The 14,597-nt window shown below is 34.0% G+C and overlaps 1 protein-coding gene across 1 annotated transcript; it reads left to right on the top strand.

Annotated features, from left to right (window-relative positions):
• The first annotated feature begins 7,652 nt into the window (after positions 1–7,652).
• Positions 7,653–12,115, top strand: LOC110873740 (protein MODIFIED TRANSPORT TO THE VACUOLE 1). The gene is made up of 5 exons (XM_022122740.2): positions 7,653–8,060; positions 8,861–9,595; positions 10,621–10,776; positions 10,874–11,725; positions 11,811–12,115. The coding sequence occupies exons 1-5, from the start codon at positions 7,854–7,856 to the stop codon at positions 11,850–11,852; spliced, it is 1,992 nt and encodes a 663-aa protein (XP_021978432.1). The 5' UTR covers positions 7,653–7,853; the 3' UTR covers positions 11,853–12,115.
• Positions 12,116–14,597: the final 2,482 nt, after the last annotated feature.

The following is a 14,597-nucleotide window of genomic DNA, read 5'->3' as shown; positions in this document are numbered from 1 at the left end:
GTAATGTCCCATTTGGTCTATCTCAACATGTTATGATATCTATTATGTAAGAGATATCTTTGAGATCTATTATATCAAAGTTTGTGTTAACAATGCTTTGACTTATGTAACATCTACTTGTCAAAAGAATATCATCTATATAGACAAGTTTATCTTAGTTGCTCCCACTCATCTTGAGGTAGGTACATTAATCCACTTGATTGTTGATGAAAATAATTGCATTAAGATTTCATCACATTATGATGTTTGCATTAAACCATACATGGATTTTATTGACTTACAAATAAAGTGTTCTTTAACCTTCAGTTTGGAACTTTAGGTTGTTATCTAATGAACATGTAAATGTGTCAACCATTTGTTAGGAAAAATTGTTTTAATGTTCATCTAATATAGCTTTAAACTATTATAAGCTACTAGAACAGTGATGATCCTCAAAGAAATCTTTTGTTAGATATGTAATAAAGATTCTTTAATAATATATCTCTTCCTGGGTATAACCTTTGACAATCAATCATGCTTCTTTGTGTCTTAACGTTTATATCAGGATTTGGTTTAGTTATGAACACTCTTAGGTTATTTAATCAAATCCCAAACGTTATGCGAACACATAAAATCAGTTTTACTAGAAAACAGTTTTATTCCATTCAGAAGATTGATTGACACTAATGGCTTAATTAGAAGAGATAGGATCGGTAAACTTTTCCAAAATCCATTTCAACTCCAAATTATGGAGGTTATGTGATCATCAAAGTTAGTAGGTTTTTAAACCTAGATGACCTCCTGAGTTGATTATTGGGTTTGCTAGAAGTTTCAGTTTTATGAATTAGCTCTTGATTAGGTTTCTATCATTTTCAGGATTCTAAGTTTGTAAGAGTTGGTGCAGTATGGTGTACAAGAGGTGTAATCGGAGTTAAATTTGGAGTGAAATTTAATGACACTCTTCCCCCCGCCTCTTGTATTCCTTGCAAGTCGTTATAAGTACTTTGACTGCTCCCACTGACCTTAGAAAACTTTAGGAACTCAGCATGCTTAGGGTCAATACTTAACGACTAACAAATTCTAATAGAGAAAACAAATTAATGACATTAGTCGTTGTAGTTTCTCTTGTTGAGGATTATGTTAGTTTAGGTAAGAAATCTAAGTGCGCCCACAATTGAGCAACAATGAAACTTTTGTAAGAGTAGCATTAGATTTAAGGAGATAAGGTTTGATTGAACAGTGTCGTGATGGAGCGATGTCTTGTACAAGAGGTGGAAATTTAAAATTTTCAATCCCCCATCTCTTGCAACTATTGCAAGTTATTATTAAGACACTTAATGCTCCCACTGATCTTTAATATCTCTAGAATGCTACAAGAGAAGTTTCAATGAGCTACGTGACGTGGGAACCTATCACATATACGTTAGACTTTATTTGATTTCTTTAATGTCCAGATATCATAAGAAACTTTAAGGACATATTTAATAGAAATCTGATTAACTACATATATGAATAGAGTTCTTCTAAGACCGTAGGCCATATGCGACAAAATTTAGATACAAGTTGATAGTCTTTCAAATGATAAATGAATTACGTCTGAATATTCCATTTGGAATAAGTTCCACGAATGTCAATGAATGACTTATGATGGACCCATACTTATTCCTTAAGCCAAGTAATATTTAGGGCTGTAACGTCATGATTTAGAATCACTGAAAATGAGATTAGATGAAAAAATCATCCTCATTAACCATGTTATGATTTCTCATGAATTTTGGTTCTAATGGATGAAATTTATAAGTCTCATTTTCCTTTTGTCAAATTCTCATTTGCATGATGACAAAAGTTGTGAAAAAGTAAGGTATCATCTAGTTTCATCACAGTAATGTTTCTATCCAGATATTTAGAACAAATAAGATGAGAATTTAAGATAAGTGTGACTTTATGTTGACTATGCAAACCTCACAATCTTCATAACATTGCTTAATTATGATACTATATTCTGATTAATCAGAATATATAAGGTATCGAAAAGCGTTGTTGGAAGACTGTTCATTATGGTTCTTATAGTCTTAACATTTAATTTTGTCACTAACTCTCATGTTAGTTATTTGTCGAGTTCTGGTAAGGAAACGTATGGAACTAGAGTTAACTAATCATGTGTTAGTTGGAATATTAAAATTACCAGACTTAAATATCATTAGTAAGTTACTATCTAATCAATTTATCCAACTGTTCTTTTGAATAATGGATAGTCTCGTTGCTTATGCCTAGTCTAATGACATAATTATGCAGTGAGATTTTCCCTTGAAGAACCTTAACGTTGGGATTAGCACTTGTGATTTGTCTATGGACCTTAGAACAATCCTCTTGTAAAGTTCTTAGTGGTTGTAAGGTGAATAACATCTTATTTTCCAGTTTCAAACATTTATTTCTATGTACATATGTTGCTTATCAATACACTTGTTATACTTTGGTACTTTTGAGTGTTATAGCTGATTTATAATGCATCAAATTGTACAAATGAAAACTTAGTATGTAATGTACTGGAAAATGTACTTATTTCCATGCGTAAGCCCTTAACTTTACGGGTCATGGTATTGTACATTATAATATATTCACATATACCACTTAACCTTATAATTTATAATTTAAATGAAGACATGCACCTTAGGAGTTCTTGTGATTATTCCACAATTATAGATTAGTCTTAGGAAAAAAATTAATCTGGAATAACTTTAATGATAGCAATTATATTAGAGAGTTCTTGATTATCATAAGAGACATCATGTTCGATTTATCCTAATCATCATGCTCTACTTTTCTTCCGTAGTGCCTTATCAGAAGAGAGCAATAGGATCATCGTGTCTTAAGAGATAATCAAGGATTTAATTTAAGAGCTAATTCCAATAGAAACTTTAAATAAAGCAAACATTTTGGGTTTAGGAATTAGAGTGGATGAGATATATGTAGAAGTAAATTATAGTGAGTAAAATTATGGGTACTTAAAATAAGGCAGACGAAATGATAATAAAATTAAGTAAGGATCATTAATACAAGGATCATTATGTGAAGAGATTGTGATATGTCTATTACTAACATCAAAATAATAGACTTAGTAAAGTCCTACTTAAACAAAGACAAATCAGCTTTGGCCAGAAGTGTAATCATTTAAGTATGTGTGCAAAGTAATCGTGACAAATCAGCTTTGGCCAGAAATGAGACAATCACTTTAGTTATGCACTTGTCAAGCATGCTAAACATAAATGAATTAAATCAGCTTTGGCCAGAATTAAGACATTTCACGTTTGTAATGCATACTTAACATAGCTTTTATAAGACTTGAACAATAAATAGATGTAGTAAATCAGCTTTGGCCAGAATTAATACATCAAAAACTCATTCAAGTTAAGCTATTTTGGTTTTGTAAAACATTATTCGATCCTTATTAATTAACTAAGTATTTACAAAACCAATTATTAATTAGCTAAGTCTTAGTTCACATTAAACAGCCTAAGTTTTGAGATTTCGAGTCATGGTCTCGAGTCGTGCTGTTATGGTTTCGAGTCGCAACCTTAGTCTCGAGTTATGCTGTTATGGTTTCGAGTCGCAACCTTAGTCTCGAGTTATGCTGTTATGGTTTCGAGTCGCAACCTTAGTCTCGACTAATCACGTTATGGTTGCGAGTCGCAACCTCATGGTTTCGATCAATCACGTTATGGTTGCGAGTCGCAACCTCATGGTTTCGATCAATCACGTTATGGTTGCGAGTCGCAACCTCATGGTTTCGAGTAGCAACCTCATGGTTGCGAGTAGCAACCTCATGGTTGCGAGTAGCAACCTCGTTAACAGTTGTTTTGTGATAAGGTTGAATCAGCTAATTTTAAGGGATTTGATTATAATTTCAAAATATCTCTATCTATCCAAGTTAATTATTCGATTAAAATAATATATTATTCGAAACTTGGAGATAAAGTTATACAATTTTAGGAAATATAATCAATATCTAACTTATCCCTAAATAAAAGGATTTCTTTTAAAATTAAATGTTAATTACATTATTACCAACAAAAAAAAAAAACGTTGGATTATATCATAATTATAATATTAATGAGATTGTTTTTCCATTGAATTCAATTAATTTATAATACAATGGACATAACATGGTTAATGATTGCAGCAAACTTTATTTATGATATTAGATATTCTTTTCATCATCAATCATAAGCATCCATAAAATATTGACTTCAATTAAATATTGATGAAGTGTAATTCGTAGAAGAATTCAATGAATTAATATTGATTTCGAAATTTCAAAATCAACATATCAGTGGGAATTATTACCGAAAAAGTTTAACTGCTTTCCATTATTTTCATAAAACAACTTAGCAATCATCAAATATAAAATAATTTTGATTGATTTTAATTTCCAAATCGATTCATTGAATTCCTTGATTGAATTGATACAATCAACATCTGCTCTGATACCACATGTTGATTATATCATAAGATCATGGGTAAAACATAAACCCTAATGATGTAAATTCAATCATAAACAATAAAAAATAAGAGGTGTGTACCTGATTAGCAGTCACCACACCAGAGAGGGAAGTAGACGTCATGTTCGTCAGATTGGTCTGGTTCCCCTTTAGGATGTATCTTCTTGATGGTAGTACCGAGTTCTTTAGGGTTGAAGAACTCGTAGTAATGGAGAGAGAGGAGGGCGATTTTAGGTGTGATGTTATGAGGGTCTAACCCTAATCCCTCTCTAGTAATCTCCTTATATACACCCAAGGGGAAACCCAATTAGTTAATTAGGGTAATCTGGCCCATCAACAATTACCAACTAATTTATTATAGGTTTAATATATTTTGATCCAAATAATATAAATGATTATAATGGCTACACAATTAAATATAAATATAATAATTATATTTAATCTTACAGAGATGATATTAAAAAGGCAGAAAACAGGTTTTCCCAAGGCTCGAACAAAATAGAGGAGCGTCATCACAGCCTGGACTGAGTAGTAAAACCGACGACCACAACGGAACTAACCGTTTTAAACATAAAAAAATGTTTTGGTAAACCTATAAGATCGAGCAATAAAACTCTCAAATGAGCTCACCATCATCGAGTCAAACACAACATTGAGAGGGATAGAAGGCCGCGAAGGTATCTTGCCACCATAGACGATCAGATAGTCGCCAACAACCACAACGCAATACCCCTCTTTGTTTATGTTTTTAAAACCCCAAAGACACAAGTATCTCACAACCGGAAAACATAACAAGCCAAACGTTCAACACCACATTGCATAAAGTAGTTACAAAAAAGAGACGTATAGAAGAACGCAGGCCCGTCATTACCATGTACTGCTGAAAAGCCGCCAGCAACATAAAGCCAAGACCAATCTCGCTCAGTTTCTCTCTCTAGAAATCCCATGGCAATTTCTCTATCTACAAAACAAGACCGCGTAAGGTCCGTAAACAGCGAGGCACAAACGGTCGACGGAGAAAGCGTGTAACTTAGAGAAAGATTTTCATAAGAGAGAAAGAATTGAGACGAAGATGATGACCTTTTACAGGGGTTTTGAAACCCAAAAGAGACAAGTGTCTCATAAATAAAAGAGATGGACAGGTATCAATTACGTGTCAAAGAATACACCATTTAAGCCTAAGTTATAACAGCCCAAAACCTTACAATGTTTAAAATTAATAATATATAAATATATAAATGTAATGATAATTGTATAAAATAACAAAATATGTAATTAATTTCTTTAAGTAAACATTAATTCGTATTTTCTACACCAATTTTATTTTAGTTTACAATACTTTATTATAGGTATATTAATAAAAGTAAATAAATCAAACTTATATTTAACCATAGATAAGCTATCAACAATTGCTCAACCATCCTTTTACAATATGAGTGAAGCTATAGCTACAATGATAAAAAACAAAATGAATGAATATTGATTTAGTATTAAATTAAAATTAGAATTAGAATTATATATATATATATATATATATATATATATATATGATAAAAAACAAAATGAATGAACAGTGATTTAGTATTAAATTAAAATTAAAATTAAAATTAGATTAGAATTAGAATTATTTAAAATTAGAATAGAATAAATAGTAACATCATTAAAAGATGAGTAAATGATATCAAGTATAGGTACCGGTCTCAAATTTACCAAACCGGTGTATTTTCGGTACCGGTTTTGCACAGGTATTCACCGGTTTTTACCCTAAAATACTGGTGCCGTACCAGTACCGACCGGTACCGAACCGTACCATACCATACTAGGTATATTCGGTACCGGTACCCACTTTTGGGGATTTCGGTAACGGTATTTTCGGTACCGGTTGGTAACGTGCTCATCAAATCCTGTAGCAACACAACAATGCAAGTAATTGCACCATTTAGATTATTTTTCATACACACAGTAAGTAAACTGTATTTCGTTTGAATGAGGTTTTATATATACAACAACTTATTATGCTTTCTTTTTTGTCTTTTTCTGTAATGAATGAATTGTAGCATGTAAAATTAACTTGGATATTTAGAATATTTCCTGTAAACGAACCGGTATCGTATCGGTACCAAATTTACTATACCAAATCATTTTCGGTACCAATTTGGTACCCACCTTTTGGCGTTTTCAGAATCGTTACTTTCGGTTCAACACCGGTCTAGCACCATACCTGTATTTATTGATTTTTACCTTCAAATATCATACCGTATTGTACCGAGCATTTTCGGTGCCGGTACCTAATTTCGATGATTTTCCGGATCGGTACTTTCGCTGCCGTTACCGGTACCGAGCTCGTCCATATTTTAACGTGTTAGCACCATAATAACTTAACTTAAAACAACCGAATTTCCAACGTGTAGGACATGTGGGTCCTATTATTATATATTAAATTATTTAAAATCGTTTTTTTATGACGGAGTGACTATCCTTACCACGTCATTTTATTTATGTTTTGATATTCGATATCTGTTTGCCGTTGCTGACACGCCTTTTGTAGTCATTGGGTTCCGCTGCAACGCACGGGATGAAAATAACTAGTTTTTATAAAACTACACATATATATTATTTAATTACAAACTAATAAGTTTAAACTTGAAATTTATTTAACATGAGTTTCTGGGTCACCCAGACGTTTGGTTCCGAGATTAATCCACACAAGTGACAAAAATTCAGACGTGTTTACTTCCTAGGATGGTAGTCGGAGGCCTGAGTCTAATAACTCCTTTCGGGCTAGCCACCAAGTTCGAACTCGGGTTTGCTTTCGTGTAGATTATCCTACAACACTTGACGTGCCCAAATACACCAAGGCGCTAGTTGTCGTCCAAAACAAATAATAAATGAAGGAATTTAGATACACTTATTCTATTTCTTCCATAGCTGTTTTTAATCAAGCAAACATTATCTAATCAAACTTCTAAATGCAAACAAACGTTTTAACTTTTTTGTCTTTTTTTTCCTTCTATTTTATTTACACACATGACAGCTAAAAAAAAAAAGAAAGAAATAAAAAGTAAACAACATATAAAAAAAACTTGAACAAAAAAATAAAAAGTAAACAACATATAAAGAAAACTTGAACAAAATAATGAAAGTAAAATACAATATTATTATTATTATTATTCTACTTGTAAATTAGCACTCCAGACAACCAGTGTAGTGCCTGCCCAGCTGTTCCTTACCACCAGATCATCTTCTTCTCATTCCAATCCCCCCAAACACAACCCTAATCTTACCGTTTCACATCAACAGCCCTAAATCCATCAAAAATCATTCGATTTCTGCAGCTAATTTAGGGTTACACTCTCCTGTTTTCGGATCGGAGAGATGGATAAAAGCAGGAGAGCAGTGGAATCCTACTGGAGGTCAAAGATGATCGACGATGCCACTTCTGACGAAGATAAAGTCACCCCTGTTTACAAATTGGATGAAATCTGTGAGCTTCTTCGTTCTTCTCACGTCTCCATTGTTAAGGAAGTTTCTCAGTTTATATTCAAACGGTTGCAACATAAGTCCCCCATTGTTAAACAGAAGGTATATTTACCAGTTCGCCCCTTTCTCTGTTACAAAGTTTTGGTAAATTGTGTTGATAGTTGGTTGGTTTAGATTGTATGATCATGTTGATTCTTTAGGGTTATAATAATCGAAGAATTCGGATAAGTTAGGAAGATGTAGAATTAGTAAAATGTTCAATGAGATAAATGTAAATGATCATGTTGGTTCTCTAGGCTGAGCCAGGGGTTTTAGTTTTACCATAGTGGGCCTTTGGCGGAGGGTTTCCTCTGGAATGGTGGCGGGCCGGGTCACCAGCGTCGTCTGCGTTTGCAGGCGTGGGTGGCCTTTTGCCATTGGGTTTACCCGGGTGATCGGGCTTTTGTTGGTCGTTCAAAAAAAAGTGGATCAAGTATTGCATCCAAACATCCCCTTAGACGTTAGTGTGATTTTAGTTAATGATCAATCCTCATTTGATCTATCTTTTACTTGGTTTTAAAATGTGTGCATTGGGAAAGCATAATGTGCACATCGAATGGAACAAATTTAACGGAGATAAGGGAGTATATATGATATTTTAGTGTTTAAATGTTAACAAGTTAAAATTTTATCGATCTTTGGGATCAAAATGCATTGGATGACCATGCGCTTTTTAAAACCAAGATTAAAAACCATTTGTCCAGTTGATAAATTATAATCGAGGTGGTGTTTGATGTCATGGAATTGGAAATCAAGCTTGGTCAGTTCAAATTCAAAACACATTATAGTTTACGCTATGATTTCTATCCGTACACACACTATTTTTATTTAAATTAAGTGTTTGGTGCAATTTTTGTTTGTAGGCTTTGAGAGTGATCAAGTACGCGGTAGGAAAGTCCGGTGCGGATTTCAAGAGAGAAATGCAAAGAAACTCGGCGGCCATCCGTGAGCTAATCCATCACAGGGGTCATCCCGACCCGTTAAAGGGTGACGCCCTTAATAAATCTGTTAGGGAAACCGCCCAAGAAGCTTTATCCGCTTTATTTTCCGGTGAAGACACCAGTAAACCACCACCTAACGAAGGTCTCGCCCAAAGAATACAAGGATTCGGAAACACCAACTTTGACCCTCCGTCAAACGATAAGAAGTCATTTCTTAACGAGGTGGTTGGCATCGGAAGCGCGACGATTAAACAGGGATTGAATAATTTAACACAAACTCAAACCTCAAACAAGAATAATAACACAGGGACTTACAAGAGCGCGAATCTGAGTAGATCATTTACTAATGAAAATAGTTACAGTGGTAGCCTGCCTTCTGCGCGGTTGTCAACAGAAGTGTCGGGACCGTGGGGTCAAGAGGTTAAAACAAGTCAGATGGATAATTCAAGTGGCGGTTCGGGTTCGGGTTCGGGTTCGCATTATGCGGGTGTGAAGAGCCGCGAAGAGAGATTGCTGGAGACGATTGTAACATCTGGTGGAATTCGGTTGCAACCGACCCGAGATGCTCTTCAAGTGTTTTTGACTGAGGCGTCCAAATTGGATGCATTTGCTTTAAGTCAAGCACTTGAAGCAAAGCTTCAATCGCATATGTGGCAGGTATGCATGCTGTTAAAGTCTCTTAATTTTATAGGTTAATGTAACATAATGTAACATGTAGAAGTGGAAATTTCAATCCATTTACTCTTGAACCTGTCGATTGGGGTAATAAAAAGTTTAGGTTAAAAGGAAATGGAGAAAAATGTCATTTTTGTCCATGAGGTACTGAGGTTTGACCACTTTTGCGACTTTCGTCGAAAGGTTTGCTTTTCCGCATCTGGATCCAAAAGGTTTAAAATTTTGCCATTTTCATCTGACTCGTTAACTCCATCCATTTTTTAATGTTAAGACGGGTATTTTCGTCCTTTTACCTATATGTTAATGCTTATAAGAAAAGTAATAACTAGAAAGTCAACATAGGTGTATCTTTATTTCTTAATAGTATTTTTTATTTAATATAAAATGTCTAAAAGGATGGAAATACCCCTCATTTAACGGAGAAAAATGGATGGAGTTAACGGGTCGGATGAAAATGGCAAGATTTCAAACCTTTTGGATCCAGACGCGGAAAAACAAACCTTTGGACGAATGTGGCGAAACCTCAGGGACGAAAACGACATTTTACTCAAAGGAAATGGGTAAAACAGGTTGATAGTTGCCCAGAGTTACTTTCTAATGCAGAAACCTTCTGAAATCATTTTATTCAAATCACCTGATAATATAATTCCTGTAATCAAATTTGACATACCATTTATTTTGTAAACACTTTTTTTTTTGACAAAAAGCATTCGGTCAACCCAATCGGACCCGTTACCCACTTCACCCATTTTCTCACTTTTAGGACTCCAGGTTGATTTGTTGACCTTAAATATACTCTAGTTGACCATTTATATCATAAGTTAGCTTTAGTTCTTTTAAATTTTATTATATCATTCCGTATAAGTAATGAATCATGTTCCTATCCTTCCTTCCTTCCTTTCTTATCAGATTGTTTTTTGTCTTGAAATTAAATAAACATTTATGCTTATCAAATTGAAGTTTTTTTTCTTTTTTTTTAAATCCTACTTGGTTAATAATTATGTCAGGTCTGTGTGAGAGGATTATGTGTGCTTGAGGCCATCTTGAGGAAGAAAGACGAAGAACATTTTCACGTCGTGGCTTCGTACTTCACCGAAAATATAGACGTTGTGGTAAAATGCTCTCAATCTCCCCAAGCTTCCGCGAGGGAAAAGGCAAATAAGGTATTGCAAACTTGCAGTAAAGGTTTTTAATTAATTATCTTTTCGAAAACAGTTCTTTTAATACGGATTCGGTTTCTCCTTCTGCTACAACCACCAGGTGTTAAGCCTTCTCACGGGAGAGCAAACCGGTAGCAGGATGAGTCAGCAAGACAAAAACACGGAAACCGAGATACCCAAAATTCAGATGCCTGATTTAATCGACACCAACGATCCAAACGGGAATGAAAATGAGAACAATGCGCCTGTATCATCATCAACCACCTCGCTGATGGATGACTTTTTCGGTGATTCTGGTACTGCCATGCACAACAATCAATCTGTGAACAATGACGACCCGTTTACAGACGTGTCATTTCACGGCCAAAACAATATAGAACAACATGAACCCGTCGATATCTTTTCAGGACTGGCTACTGTTGACAAATCAAGCGAAACCCAACCGGAGTTATTCGATCTATTTGGTTCTAAAGATAACGTCAACGATTTGATGTCTGGTTTATCTATTAACGAGAACGAGTCGTCACCGTCACAGGACGGGCCTGCTCAAAAGGAATCACTAGAAACCGCGTTTTCAGATTCTAGTCATTCTACGACTAATTTAAACCCACAGATGAACGATGTTTTGAGTAACATGCTTCAATTTCAGGGACATGGAATGAATCCAAATCCTATGATGTTGAATCCTATGGATCCTAGTACATATAATACTATGATGTTGAATCCGATGTTATTTGGTTCTCAACAGATTAATTATGCTGCAATGAGCAACCTTTTAGCGCAGCAGCAGTTTTTATCGACAATGAATAATTTGCAATCGCAGAATCTTGGTCCGGCAAGTAGTTCTTCGGCTTTTCCAGATATATTTAATCCGGTTATTGCAACTCAACCGCCTACTTCAACAATGAACAGTTCAAAGAAAGATGATACTAAAGCATTTGATTTCATATCTGTAAGCTTTCGTTAAGTTTGTTCGATGTCTTATCAAGTTATCAGTAGTAATCTTTGATATCTCTAACTTCATGATGGTTTTGCAGGATCATCTTGCTGCAGCTCGTGACCCGAAAAGGGTAAACTAAGAGATTGAATGGTTAATGATTTGATACTTGAATTTGGGATTGGTTAATGGGGGATGGACAACATTTGTTAATTTAAGGTATAGATTTTTTTTACGATGATATCATGTCACGACTGTGTTGAAGCGCTTAGATATGTTGCGATTTACATGGTTTTTTTCAAGGGCGTGTTGTGAACCAATTGTGATCGTCATTTGCGAGTTCAAATTATGTATTCATACTTGATTTTTTTTTTTTTTTTAAATTTAATGGCATTGTTTGGTCTAGATTGTTATCAAATAAAGTGTAGGATGATAGAATTTTGGTTGTTGCCTGGAATGTGGTGGGTTTTGATGTTATAGAAACCTCTAATCAAGTTTGTATTGCCTCATAACACTGGACTGAACTGTGATTATATATTTTTTTAAGTTTCATAGAGGAAGATAATTAGATTTGAAAACATAGGGGCTATTTTACTGGGAAAGCAACTTGCTTTATTTAAAAAAATGTTATAGAATGAAATTGCCCCATGCCCCCATTATAATAACTATGCTTAAATAATACTTTTGTTTAAACTCATTTCATTGTTGATGGCTTTACAAGTATAACATGAGATCTGAACCAATCATGTGCGACCAATTCATGACCTAGTGGTATGTTGTTTGGGATTAGGATCAAATACAAAGGATCCTAATTGTAAGAAGTGTAAGAAGGATTTATAGAGTGATAAGTGTCCAATAACCTAAAAAAACCCATTACACAAAAAAACCCTACTATAAAAAAAAAAAAACCCCTTAAAAATCCACCACCACCAAAAACCTAAACCCCGTGGGGGTGGGTGTTTAGATTTTGGGTGGTGATGTAGTGGGTTTAGTTTTAGGTTATTGGACACTTGTCACTCTATAAATCCTTCTTACACTTCTTACAATTAGAAGCCTTTGTAGAATAACTTGACCCGTTGTTTGTCCTTATAAAAGTGGTGTGGGTGCAACGTTAAGTGTTTAGATGTAAAAAAATTGTTAAAAACAAAACACACGGGACCAATCTAGCACCAAACGTTCTGATTACCAACGAATTTCAGACGAATTACCTACGTATCTTTATACTAACAAATAAAAATAAAATACATGTGTACTGTTTTCAACCTCCTCTTTTTATAGGTGAAGACGTGGATGGTTGTATACAAATTTATATTTTTAGTAACTATAAAACTATTCAAGAATTAAAATACTTACCTTTTTATAGTTAATTAATATTTTGTCATTTTAGTCAACAGTTCAACATTATATTCAAATCTTGGATCACCTATAAAAGACCACAATATCTTTAGCAAAAAAATTATGAAATTGCTAATTTGTAAATGAATTTCAAATGAAGTTTATTACATTTTTTTAACTATATAAGTGATGTAGTTTCACGTGTAATTAAATGGCTCAATATCACTTCGTTAATTAAATTCTCATAACAAATCGATAGCTTCAAAAACAATGTTTTTTCTATTAAAATTCAATCAAAAACAAACTAAACTAAACAAAACACAAACCCTAATACTTATAGGAGTCCTAAAACGTAGTAAAAATAACTAACCGATACACATTAAATAAAATAAACTAAATAAAAGATAGTTGCAATTCAAATTAATACTCGTGCATCATAACTCATGCAGTTTCTCACACAATCAAATTGCTCAAGAACAATTAGTTACTCAAAGACGATAAAGAAACTAAAAGGTTGAAGAACATAGTTCTTTCTATTCAATAATAAACCAAAAACTCCCTAAACATTAACCCTAAGACCGTGCGTAGTCGTCAAATAATGGGGCTTTTTCCCCCAAAGACGCCCCGACCTCGGCCCCCTTGGGCGTTTTTGTTCGCAATTTTTGAATGGCGTTCTATATACAATGCTCGAGCCCCTTGTCTGTTGACCAATCACCCTTTTTATGGTTTTTTGTCCAATAACATTTTTTGATAGTTTTTTGTATTTAATTCTATTATTAAACCTCTTTTAACATAATGTCTCACATCCCCACTACATCCATTTATAAAAAAACGCCCCATTGCTAACTTGACTGTCACATGGCGTAAAACGCCCTAGGGTGGGACATTATTCATGTGTACCACTACACATGGCCTAAACATCATATTTATAAGATATGAGTCATAATTCAAAAGGAAATAAAATAAAATAATTTTTTTTTCATATAAAGAAAAATGTACAGAATAATATACTCAATCCAATCATCAGGGCAAATTACATAAGGATAGCAGGTAGACGAGCAACAAACTGCGCCGCCATCCCTTTTTGAATAGAAAACCCTAATCTACTAAAAACAAAGCCTCGCCCCTGAGGGGTCGAAAAGTTGCTATGGACCACACGCTGAACTCTAGACAATTAAAGAGACCGAGTCTATCCGCGTCAATAAGTTTCTCATGTTTTTATAAATTTATCAATACAAGATTCTTTCATTTTTCTTATGTCCATCACAATCTTTTATACATTAATATTACTCTATTTATGGATATCTTTCATCGTCTATGAATTATTCATTCCTTTCTTTTATAATATATAAATTAATAAGGTCTCTTTGAATTATATAACTATAACAATTGAAACAATATGCAACAACTTTGTTGGGTCTAAAATGGATGTGAGTTTGGGTAGAGGAAGAAACAACTCTCATGGATCTGAAATGAATGCGAGTTTGAGTAGAGGAAGAAACAACTTTGTTGGGTATGTAAGGGTGGAGGGAGTGGTCTCGGGAAGTGCTTC

Source organism: Helianthus annuus, chromosome 1, assembly GCF_002127325.2.
Source record: "Helianthus annuus cultivar XRQ/B chromosome 1, HanXRQr2.0-SUNRISE, whole genome shotgun sequence".
NCBI classification, from domain to species: Eukaryota; Viridiplantae; Streptophyta; class Magnoliopsida; order Asterales; family Asteraceae; genus Helianthus; species Helianthus annuus.
The sequence above is the reverse complement of the archived record's forward strand: the minus strand, read 5'-3'. Positions and strand labels throughout refer to the sequence as shown.